This window comes from Oryzias latipes, chromosome 7 (genome assembly GCF_053564925.1).
Source record: "Oryzias latipes strain Hd-rR chromosome 7, Olatipes_Hd-rR_3.1".
Taxonomy (NCBI): Eukaryota; Metazoa; Chordata; class Actinopteri; order Beloniformes; family Adrianichthyidae; genus Oryzias; species Oryzias latipes.
The window spans coordinates 2,537,699-2,550,329 of record NC_136243.1 but is presented as its reverse complement, the minus strand read 5'-3'; the positions used below and the strand labels follow the sequence as shown (position 1 = coordinate 2,550,329).

The following is a 12,631-nucleotide window of genomic DNA, read 5'->3' as shown; positions in this document are numbered from 1 at the left end:
TGATGCCTTTTGGGTTGTAGACTTACTGGCCACTTTATTAGGCACACCTGTCCAACTCCTTAGGAATTTTTAATTAGCTAATCACATGGCAGCAACTCAATGCATTTAGGCCTGTAGACATGGTCCAGACGATCTGCTGCAGTTCAAACCAAGTATCAGAATGGAGAAGAAATGGGATTGAAGTGACTTTGAACCATGGTTGTTGGTGCCAGACGGACTGGTCTGAGGATTTCAGAAACTGGTGATCTACTGGGATTTTCACCCACGACCAACTCTAGGGTTTACAGATATATTTCGAAAAAGAGAAAATATCCAGTGAGCAGCAGTTCTTTGGGCAGAAATGCCTTGTTGATGCCAGAGGAGAATGGTCAGACTGGTTCCAGCTGATAGAAAGACAACAGGAACTCAAAGAACCACTGGTTCCAACCAAGGTCTGCAGAAGAGCATCTCTGAACACACAACACGTTTAACCTGGAGGCAGATGGACTACAGCAGCAGAGGACCACACCGGGTACCACTGCTGTCTCTCCACAGTCACCAGGGGCCTCATTTATAAAACCTTGCGTAGGATTTGCGTCAGAAGTGGCGTACGGATGAAACATAGGACGTGCGTACGCACAGAAATATTCGGATTTATAAAACCGTGCGCACGCACATCCTACGCATCTTTCCCTTAATGAATCACAACCGATTCTAAATGCAGCGCAGCTTTTGCGGCTTCATGACACGCCCATAGTTGCCCATAAATAGTCCGTGAAACGCCCACAAATGAATATTCATGGATTGCGAAATCATGGCAAACACAGAGAGGAAATCAAAAACAATGTGAAGTAGAAGTTATCATTGGCGAGGTGGAAAAGAGGTGAAAAATGTTGTTTGGGGCACAGTGTGGGCATTACTAATGCCGAAAAGGCACTTGAGTGGCAAACGGTGGCAGACGCCGTAAATGCTGTAGCCTCACAACCTCGGACCGTGGCCGAAATAAAAAAGAAATGGTCGGACATCAAAGTCGAGGCAAAAAAACGTCTAGCGCTCCATCGGGGGGGCGGGGGGGGGACCGGAGCGCCAGATGCACCGGGTGACACGCGTGGTTCCTCCGAGTGCTCTTGTTCTGTAACGCCAAAAGGCAGACGCCGTAAATGCTGCCTGTAGCCTCACATCCTCGGACCACGGCCGAAATAAAAAAGAAATGAAAGAAATGGTCGGACATCAAAGTCGAGGCGAAAGACGTCTAGCGCTGCATCGCCAGAGTGTGTCTGCCACGGGTGGGGGACAGGGGACACCGGAGCTGAGCCCTCTTGATGAGAAACTGGCGACTATTATTTGGGGAATCCCTTTAGTGGAGTGGTGACCGAGGCGGAGGGGGACAGACGCGCCAGATGCACCGGCTGACACGGGTAAAAGAAATAATTAAAATGAATGCAGTCAAGTCACATGTATGCAGTCTACACAATTACAGTTTATTAATATAGAACAATTTTATTTTAGCTGCTGGGTTTTCCAGCGGGGCCAGTGGATGCTGCAGCTGAGCAGCCGTCTGGACCCAGCGTCTCCACGGCACGCGGCTCTCAACCCTCCAGCAGTGGACGTGTCCTCACTGATGCAGTCCTTGAAATGCAGAGGGAAGTCATTAGTTCAGAGAGGTGACCAAGGAGTTGGGCGAAATCAAGACTGACTGAAATAAACTGCACGATGAGGGAATTCTTGAATAAATAATATTTTCCACACCTCTTGTTGTTCTTTACAAGCGACGCATCACTTCCAAACGCTGGCGCACAGCAGCAGCATTTGGCTCAAATGCGAGGGGATGAGGTTCAGGGTCGGGGCCAACACAGCAGTCGGCGCCAGGGGGTAGAGGCACGTTTTTAAGCTGTGCCACATTGTGTAGCACAGCACATGCCGGCACGATTTGGCACACACTGTCACTTTCACGTGTTTCCTCCATCTGCCGACGGTGTCGCCGTTTCTCATTTCACCCGTTTTTGTGCGTACGCCTGGGTCAGAGCTTGCGTGAAGGACCGCACATTTTCCCGTCAAGTTTGCTTTTTATAAATCTCAACTATTGCGTAGAGAGTGGCGTACGCCTTCTTTTGTGCGTACGCAACGTTTATAAATGAGGCCCCAGATCTCAAAAATAGAGAAGCTTTAGGATGTGGTGGAAGACGACAAATCTGCATCAACTGTGTGATGCTGTCCTGTTAATGTGGACCAAAGTCTCTGAGGAAAGTTTCCAGGCAGTTCTGAAGGCTAAAGGGTTTATGTCAGGACACTTTTTCTGAAAACTGTAATGAACTGCTGTAAGTTCATACCCAGTTTTCCGGAAATAAAAAAATATTCAATAAGACTGGAGAGTCAAAAACTTCTTTTGAAGTTTTACTTGCAAACTTGGAGCAGACAGAAAATGGTAACACTGAGAGGCGGGTGGCGAGGGCAGGAGCAGGTAGAGCCTGCAGGCCACAAAACGCCGCTCGTGGCGCTACTCTGTGTTTGTTTTTGAGTATTTTATTATGAGGGGCTTACAGTATTTTGCTATTGTATTGCATGAGTGGGGATTCGTGTTTTTGTGTTCTTGGATGTTTTTGTGTACAGCACCTTGAGCTGTTTTTGTTCAGGAAAGGTGCTTTAGAAATAACATTAATTTGAATTTCATCCAGTCCGTGAAAAGGTTGGAGACCATTGTTCTAGACGACATTTATACTTGGGGATCTAAAATTTCTGATCTGAAACCAGAACACATTAGGTCAGCCATGTTTTTTTAAAGTTGTCTTTTGTTGCTCTTTTCATGTGAACATTTCTCCTGCTCTGTGAAGCTCCACAGGTGAACGTGTTCTTCAGGGTTTCACTTAAGACAGAAGGAGACACCAAATCTCTCCACTTAAGCGGGACACAAATCAGAAAAACATATTTCACATTCTCACCTTAAGTACTCCTAAAATAATAAACAAAACAAAAATAAAATAAAAACTACCAGCTGCAGCAAGCATGAAACTGCGAGGAATTGTCTTTTGTTTTGTGGTCTAAGTGTGGAGTTTTTCTGGGCTGGAATGCTGAACCTGAAGGGACTGTGGGGAAGCAACTGTAAACTGGTTCTGTGAGGTGTTGGAGGATGAGTTGGACTTCTTTCTTCACTCTACAAGTGTTCTCTCTTCTTTGATGGATGAAGATTATGATGTGCCACCTGTCCTTTTTTCTGGGATGTAAGACCTCAGAAGTTTGAACACTTGTGGATCTGACTCATGATTTCCTTCCTTTGGGGCGGCAGCTGCCCACAGATGTCAGGCAGGTGAGCAGGCGAACCGTCAGCAGGACAGAGGTGGCCGTACGAGTCAGTACACCTCATCTTGCCACCATCAAACAAAGCTGTGACACTAAGGTGAGACCGGCTCTCTTTTCTGTCTGATGACTGTAGACTGCTGCTGCACACGCAAGTTAGACTCGGGACAGCAGGTACATTTGTGAACTAACGTCTGGGTTTGTAGGTTCAACAGTTGATGAAATCGAGGAAGAACAGCGCTAAGGAAGGATTGAGAAAAAAAACGTTAGCCATGATCCGCAAAGTGGCCTTCCTGCAGAGGAAAAACTCCACAGGTGAAGAGTGTGGATCTGTGTCTCACGTTGTGTTACATGCAAACGATTGAATGGGATTAGCAATAACCAGGAATTCATTGAAAAAGTTTCTATCAAACATCTGTCTGCTTTCTTCTGAGAACAAAGGCTGTTTTATTTCAGGTGAGGGGAGTGATGACACAGGATACTTGGACGTGTCCATTTGTGAATTGAAGCACCCTCCAGCTGTACTGTGCCCCATGCCGGAGGGGCTCAGCAGCCAGCAGGTGAGTCTGAACTCTCTTTGCCTCTGATGGTTTGTGTGGAAGTGTTTTCTACTGTCCTGTAAGCGTTTACATCTGTAGTGTTTGTTGCTGATCTGCCTCAGATTTAGTTTTTGCACCAAAAACCCTCATGGGTTCATAAACTTTCTGGTGTTTGTTTTTACCATAACGCCCACACCAGCTCAGCACTGGCTACAGTATATTTTCTGGACTTCAGCATCTTTGTGTGCCTTTTTTAATAAAGCCTTGACTCTTTAGCATGTTAAAAGTCTCACATCTTTGCACAGCTGAGCCTCCCACCCCACTTCATTCTGCCGTATCACAACTGCTCTTTTCCTCTCAATGGATCCAACCAGCAGATGTGATGTGGACCATGACTCTGGCTTTGTGCAGAGCCAGAGCCACTAAATAAGTGCGCCCTACCAGAAACTGAACAGCATAAGAACGAGCAGAAGGAGGCAGAAAAACAGATGTGTCCTCCCCCCTGCAGGTCATCCGACGCCTCATTCTCAGCTCTATTGTTCAAAGTGAGAGCAGCTACCTGGACTCCTTGAAGAGGATCCTGCAGGTGAGTCCACAGATTGTGTCTTGTACCTTCCTCCTGATGTTCCTGCTGTCAGGGAATGAGGCGGCTCCCGAACAAGGAAAGAGCCCAGGAGAGATGAAGGAGAGGAGCAGACTGTGCGTAAAAGAAAGAAGTAAAAATGGGACGTTGAGAAGGAGGAAAAAAATAGAAGAAAACAATAATGTCTGATTTAATTATGACAGGCTAGAGACATAGCCAAGTCAACCAGAAGTCTAAGATTACAAAGTTGTATATGTTTATCCTATGAGTATCAATAGGCTTTGTCTGGCATTCCAATGTGACATGTGATACCCTTTCCATCTCATGTTCATGGTGTCTTCTCCCCCCTCCTCTAACAATTACTACAGACATTTCATTCATAAAGTTAAGCTAGTTCCAGCTGCTTTTCAGATGTGAAAAAGATTTGCCTCAATCCTGCTTCATGTTGTTAAATCCCATTAAACTGATTTGCATCAATCAAACTGTTTCTCATTTAGCCAGAAATGCCCACAATGCAAATTCATCACAGGCAAACTTGCAAAACAGATTCCCTTCAATCAGGACGGAACAGCGATAAGAGTAGAGTTCAACAGGGATTTTTTCACCAGTTTCAGAATCAGAATCCGAAATACTTTATTGATCCCACACGTGGGAAATTTGTTTGTCACCATAGCAACTGACAGCAGAGGGGAAAAAAAGACTTAGAACGTTAGAAAGTTTCAGAAGAAAAGTAATTTTCCTTCCAGCTAGAATAACTTCTGGTTCCTTTTACCATCAAATAATGAATTAGAATTTTAACCAACAAACTTAAAAAACAATACATAATTTGACAAAGATGTAGAAATATTGTAGCATAAAACATAAATATGGAGCTTCTAAATGTTAAATACTCTGCAGGTCTGCAAATGTCTAAAACTCCTTTGTTAGATTTCTAAAAAATTACCCTGATAACTTAAAGACTGTCAAAACCAGTCAGAACATTTTTACTGGATCCGAATATCTGTTCTTTGACTGAGATGCACTTTATCCCTCATTGTTCAGGAATACCAAAAGCCGCTACTGGAGAGCCACACTTCCATCCTAAACCCGGAGAAGGTGCATCAGATCTTCTTCCGTCTGAGGGAGATCCATCAGTGCCACTCCATGTTCCAGATCGCCCTGGCATCGCGCGTGGCGGACTGGGATCAGAGTGAGATGATTGGCGACCTGTTTGTGGCCTCGGTCAGTTCAAATGTGTCCACCCTCCATTTTCGCTTTGTGCACAAACATCTGCAGCAGTGCGTCATTCAAAGGCAAACTCACTGAGATGGACATCAAGAGGCCTTTATTGACTATTCAAGAGCTCACTTTGAGCTCCTGGTCCTGATCAGAATTGAATTCACTTTGATTAGTTTAGATTTGCTGTATTAGGGAAGATGTTCAACAGATGCAAGACTTTGAAGAAAAGAATTACTCTCAGACCTGGGCACCAGAGGAGAACCAGAACAGAAACAGAGAAGCAGGGCTGCAGCGGCTTGTTACATCTTGAGAAACCAGAAGTTAATCAGTGGATGAGTTCATGTGGAAGATCCCCATGAACTCCTCCACTGATTCAGAAACTAAAAAATCTAAAGAGTCTGCATATGAAAGTTCCAATTTGTAAACTCCATCAAATCATTTCATTCAGATTGTTGAATTTGTCTGGATCTCATCTTGTCCTGAATATCTAGCAGCACAGACTTTACTCAAGCACACCTTCTCCAGGTGTGCTTGAACAGAAACAGCCGTTTCTGCTCCTTTCGGTCAGTTTTGCTTGAAAAGCAGGAGGAAACATTAACAAGTCTTAAGCTACGTTCACATGGCCCACTGCAACACGTGTTCAACTATCATTTTCTACGACAGGCCGTAAACACGCATGTATTGGGTTTTTGGCAATCACCTGTACCTATAAGATATTATGATGGTTTTGGGGCTCTAAGTACAAAACATGCGGCCATTGAAAGCACGTTGTTAGTTAAAGCAGGTCAAATTTTGACCAATCAGGGACTCAGATTTGGTAGTGACGTTTGGATGGCGTCCCTTTTAATTCACTGAAGTGCCAACAGTTTGAAAATTGATTATGAAGGAGAAATTAATAACTGCAGTTTGTGCCTGGATGGAATTATATGACACCAAGTCTTTCACGTATCAGAATAGAGCTCTGAAAGAGAAAACCTGGAGCTAAATTCACCAGATTTACACCGCTGTGACATTTTACACCAAGTCCCTTCCAACTGTAGGTGCGAACATGTGCTAGTGAACAGTAGAAAAATAAGCTTGTCCAGTGTGAACACCATGGGTTAAATGTGCGTTCAACAACGTACGTCACATGCCCAGTGTGTCCGTAGCTCTAGATGTCCTGGAAGCTCCAGCTCTATTTCTGTGGAGGATGTCCCACTCTTGTGGTGGGTCTTCTTCAGCTTAAGTCGAGCAGAGCAAAGTCTTTGATTCACTTTTTTCAAGTTTTCTGTCCACTGTTTGTTTAGTCAAGGTCATGGGGGGGTCATTTCTCCCATGCTTTACCCCCTCACCATGAAAACTGCTAATACACAAACAGACACACACACACCATGGAGGGTAGTGGATTTTGGTGAGCAGCCTCAGGCAGTCCGGGTTCCCGCAGTGGGCTCTTGTGCATCATGACTTTTATCCAGAAATGATGGTTTTGATTCTGCCCGGTCCCTCTGTTTGACTTCACTATTTGAGCTTTTAAGTGTTTTATAATTCATTTCTCACAAAAATAACCCCAAAGTTGTATTTTGATCCATTCATTCATTTCTGAGTATTCCTCTAAAAACTCGCGCTTGAGCACCAGCCCCTCCCAATCCACAAAAACGAACAAGTTCTCACATTGATATATAGACAAGTGAAGAACAGCCCCTTCCAGGAAGAGTCTGCACTGCCAGCTCCGCCCGCACACACAAAAACCAGGGCAAGAAATGAGAGTCTATAAAGGAAACTTAACATTACACTGCAATTTGAAAAAATCCTTTCCAAGCAATAAAAAAAAAAAAAAAAGTGGCACAATTAACTCTGTTGTGGGCGGGTTGTATCTTTTTTATACTTGGTTAGATGATCCAAAAAAGGCTGCCACACATCAAAAAATACATTTAGCTTATTTTCCAGAACATATCGGATCCTTTCCATGTGCAGAACACTGGTGACTTCAGAAAACCACATCTTAAATAGAGGCACAGTGTCAGATTTCCATAATGTCAATATCATTTTTTTTGCAATCACCATTCCATAAACAACTGCTTTTTGTTCAGAGGAGTTAAAGCACAGAAGAGATGAACTATTTCCCAACAGAGCTAATTTGGGATCAGGTACCAAGGTGCGTTTGTATAAATCTGAGAACCAGTGAAAAATCTCCTGCCAAAAGTGGTGCAGTTTAGGACAGGTCCAGAACATGTGGGTCAAAGAGCCCTCCGCAGATTTGCAGCGGTCGCATATGGGGGAAATGGTAGGAAAGCATTTGTGTAATTCAACCTTTGAGTAATGGAGCCTGGGCAACACTTTAAATTGAATTAATTGAAGTCTTGTATTTATGGAACAAGAGTGGATATTTTGCAGGCTTTTCTCCCAATGGCTGTCCCCAATCTGTAGTCCCAGTTCTTCCTCCCAAGCATTTTTCAAGAACAATGCATTACACCCCAGTTTTTCAGAAAAATTGTTTACATTCCTAGAAATTAAGTTTTTAGAGTCAGGCGGGCTCAAAAGAAGTTTATAAATGTCCTCATCTTCTGGGAGTGATTCAAAATTACGAATATTTTGTTGAACATAATTTCGAATTTGTAAATATCGAAAAAAATGTGTTGCAGGGAGAGAAAAATTATTTTTTTAGTTGAGTAAATGATGCAAATTTTCTATTGATATACAGATGCTCCAAAGTAACAATTCCCTTCTGCCGCCATATTTCAAACGAGGAATCTAGAAAAAAGGGAGGGAAAGCATGATTCCGGCATATAGGAAATTGAATAGAAGTAGTTGGTAAAGCACAGCTCTTTTTAATTTGATTAAAGATTTTAATACTATTTGAAACTATAAAATTCCCACTAGCTTTGGGAGTAGGAGCAGAAAAAAGAAGTGCAGGAAGCGAACTATGGTTAAGACTGCTGTTTTCTATGGCTACCCAGGGTGGAGTTTCAACACTTAAATTGTTCTTATTGTCATGGTGCAGGGTGGCTCGGGAGCCGGTTGGACCCAGATGCAGAGGCGGAGGCATGAGGATATGAGTCTAGAGGGTTTAATGACCAACAAACAAAAAGCGCTGCAGAGCAGGATGACAAAAACCAAACAAAACTCACTGTGGCGAGGAACATGAAACGAGACAGCATGACATGAACACCAAGACAAGGTTAATGGACCAACACAGGAGGAAGGCAGAACAAGACTTATATACAGACAGGGCAGACAAGACACAGGTGGACACGATCAGGGCTGATGGGGACCAAAGGAAGTAAAACACAAGAAAACAGACAAGACAGGAGACTTTCAAAATAAAACAGGAAACAGAAACTAGACAGAATAAGGACCAAAAACAAGACCACAAATACAAATCATGACAGTACCCCCCCCTCAAGGAACCGCTCCGAGGTTCCAAAAGTCACATGAGGGGGGGGCCCCGGAGGATAAACCTCGACGGGCATAAGAGTCCAAAGAGACGGCCGGGGGGCCGAGCGGTCCGGCGAGGCAGGTCCGGAGGACGGCCGGGGTTACGTGCCGTCCGGCGAGGCAGGTCCGGAGGACGGCCGGGGTTCCGTGCCGTCCGGCGAGGCAGATCAGGCATGGAGGCGTCTTCAGGCGTGGAGTCAGGCGTGGAGTCAGGCGTGGAGTCAGGCGTGAAGTCGGGCGTGAAGTCGGGCGTGAAGTCGGGCGTGAAGTCGGGCCAGCAGTCAGGCTCTGGCGGGTCGGGCCAGCAGTCAGGCTCTGGCGGGTCGGGCCAGCAGTCAGGCTCTGGCGGGTCGGGCCAGCAGTCAGGCTCTGGCGGGTCGGGCCAGCAGTCAGGCTCTGGCGGGTCGGGCCAGCAGTCAGGCTCTGGCGGGTCGGGCCAGTAGTCAGGCTCTGGCGCAGGGGTCGGGAACCTATGGCTCGCGAGCCATATATGGCTCTTTTGATGGCCACATATGGCTCGCAGACGAAAAATGTTTTAGTAGACTGCTTTGCACATGCGCGGACCAGTGACTGTCACCGGCGACTGTCACCGGCAACTAGAGGCGGGTTCACAGTCATTTCAGTGTGAAAGTGGCAAAAATACATATCATGCTGTCTAATTATTTATCAATCCTATAGACAACGCAGATGAGGCAGAAACACTGTTCAAGTGGGATTGCCGTATTTTATGTCGTAAAATAGCGGGACGATGTGCGCATGCGCAAAAGGGTCTGCTCAACGGCTTACCGTGAACTCGCATTGTTGCTAACTAACTTTAGAAACCTTTTGAGGCTAAAGATGGCTAAAAGAAAAAAAGTTGATGAGTATCGTACGTTTCAGCAGGATTGGACAGATGAATTTGCCTTTGTGGAGAGAGCAGGTTCTGCAATGTGCCTTATATGCAGTGATAAAATTGCATCAATGAAAAGGTCAAATATCAAACGACACTTCGACACACGTCATGCTGCATTTGCATCGAAATATCCTGCGGGCGACAGCAGAAAAAAAAGCATGTCAAGAGCTACTGTCCAGAGTGGAAGCTAGCCAGCAGCAACTACGTGTTTGGACCCAACAAGGTGACGGGAATTCGGCTAGTTTTGCTGCTGCTTTGGCAATTGTAAAAAACGAAAAGCCATTTACAGATGGGGAGTTTACCAAATCTTTCATGCTTGATGTTGCCAATGAACTTTATGCCAACTTTTCGGATAAAGACAAGATAATAAAACAGATAAAAGACATGCCTCTGTCTGCAAGAACTGTTCACGATCGGACCATCATGATGTCAAATCAAATTGAGGCGACACAAGTGAAGGACTTAAATGCGGCACAGTTTTTTTCTCTCGCTCTGGATGAGTCAACAGACGTGAGCAATTTATCCCAGTTCAGCGTGATTGCAAGGTATGTTGCTGGTGACACAATACGTGAGGAAAGTCTTGCTGTTTTGCCACTCAAAGGGACAACAAGAGGGGAGGATTTATTTAAATCCTTCAATGAGTTTGCTAAAGAAAAGAATCTACCGATGGACAAACTTGTTTCGGTGTGCACTGATGGTGCTCCGTGCATGGTGGGGAAAAACAGAGGATTTGCTGCGCTTCTTCGTGAACATGAAAAGAGACGCATCCTAAGTTTTCACTGCATCCTACATCAGGAGGCGCTTTGTGCTCAGATGTGTGGCGAGCAGCTTGGCGAGGTGATGTCACTGGTCGTTCGGGTGGTCAACTTTATTGTTGCCCGAGCTTTAAATGATCGCCAGTTTAAAGCTCTGCTGGAGGAAGTTGGGAACAGTTATCCTGGTCTGCTTCTGCACAGCAACGTGCGTTGGTTGTCAAGGGGGAAGGTGCTCAGCCGTTTTGCGGCTTGTCTGAGCGAAATCCGGACTTTTCTTGAAAGGAAAAATGTCGAGCATCCTGAGTTAGCTGACACGGAGTGGCTCCTGAAGTTCTATTATCTCGTGGACATGACTGGACATTTAAACCACCTCAATGTAAAAATGCAAGGCGTTGGAAATACAATCTTTTCCCTGCAACAAGCAGTGTTTGCATTTGAAAACAGGCTGGAACTCTTCATCGCCGACATTGAAACGGGTCGTTTACTGCACTTTGAAAAACTGGCAGAATTTAAAGATGCATGCATAGCAAGTGACCCTGATCGACATCTTCATCTTCAGCAGCTAGCAGGCTTCACATCTAATCTCCTGCAGTCATTCAAAGCGCGCTTTGGAGAATTTCGCGAGCGCACTCGTCTTTTTAAGTTCATCACCCATCCACATGAGTGCGCTGTGGACATCACGGACTTGAGTTAGATCCCCGGTGTCTCTGTCAGAGATTTTGAGCTACAAGCTGCTGACCTGAAGGCCTCAGACTTGTGGGTGAATAAGTTCAAGTCACTGAATGAAGATCTGGAAAGACTTGAACGACAGAAAGCGGAGCTGGCGAGCCAACACAAGTGGGAAGAAATAAAAAAACTTCAACCCGCAGACCAGCTGATTCTCAAAACTTGGAACGCGCTGCCTGTCACATTCTTCACACTGCAGCGTGTGAGTGTTGCTGTATTGACGATGTTTGGCTCCACGTACGCATGTGAGCAGTCCTTTTCACATCTTAAGAACATTAAGACCAATGTACGATCTCGTCTAACCGACGGAAGTCTCAACGCCTGCATGAAGCTCAATCTCACATCTTATCAGCCAGACTACAAGAGCATCAGCAAAACAATGCAGCATCAGAAGTCGCATTAATGATAAGAAATGCTCATCATTTACTAGCAACAGCATAGCAGTGTTATTGAAAAGAATCCACAGACTTATTATAATTTAAAAATGTTGAAAATACATCAAATGCACACATTCACTTGTATTTTTAGTTTCAAACATATTGTAGCGGACTGAGTTTGACTGTTGTTGGGTCGCGTTCTAAGTTCAGGAGTTCATTCTGATTGGCCCTTAGTTGTGTCGCTCAGCTTGTCATTGGGGGGGGGGGGGGGGGGTTGGACCAATGGGGTTCAGCTATGGGCCAAATAAGGGAAATGGGAGGGCTGATGTGGCAGGCAACGAGAGAATAAAAAGTTGTGGAGAAGCGCTCTCGGTGGGAGAGATTCAGGAGTTGCTCAACAAGTTGTACGTTGTTTGTTACGGTCTGCACAAACCAGAATAAAGAACATTAAAAGAGGTTAGGTCTCCGTGCCTCTGTGTGGAAAAGGAGTGCTACATTATTGTATGGCTCTTTCGAAATTATATTTAGAAATATTGGCGTTTATGGTTCTCTCGGCCAAAAAGGTTCCCGACCCCTGCTCTGGCGGGTCGGGCCAGCAGTCAGGCTCTGGCGGGTCGGGCCAGCAGTCAGGCTCTGGCGGGTCGGGCCAGCAGTCAGGCTCTGGCGGGTCGGGCCAGCAGTCGGCCGGCGGGTCAGGCGTGGAGCCGAGCTCAGGCGGGCCAGGCGTGGAGCCGAGCTCAGGCGGGTCAGGCGTGCCAGTGAAAGCGGGGACCGGTCGGGGTTCAGGCGGCACCCCCCTGGGAGCTGGAACGGGTCGGGGCGCAGGCGGCACCCCCCTGGGAGCCGGAACGGGT

General features: G+C 45.7%; 1 protein-coding gene across 2 annotated transcripts in view; it reads left to right on the top strand.

The window, feature by feature from the left end:
* Positions 1 to 12,631, top strand: part of LOC101172373 (rho guanine nucleotide exchange factor 10-like protein) — a 59,051-nt gene that overhangs the window by 20,202 nt on the left and 26,218 nt on the right. For both annotated transcript variants that reach the window (XM_078950034.1, XM_023957076.2), the window contains 5 exons: positions 3,263 to 3,373; positions 3,480 to 3,588; positions 3,730 to 3,833; positions 4,321 to 4,398; positions 5,437 to 5,616. In XM_078950034.1, coding sequence (XP_078806160.1) covers positions 3,263 to 3,373; positions 3,480 to 3,588; positions 3,730 to 3,833; positions 4,321 to 4,398; positions 5,437 to 5,616 — 582 coding nt within the window. The remainder of the gene's footprint in view (positions 1 to 3,262; positions 3,374 to 3,479; positions 3,589 to 3,729; positions 3,834 to 4,320; positions 4,399 to 5,436; positions 5,617 to 12,631) is intronic.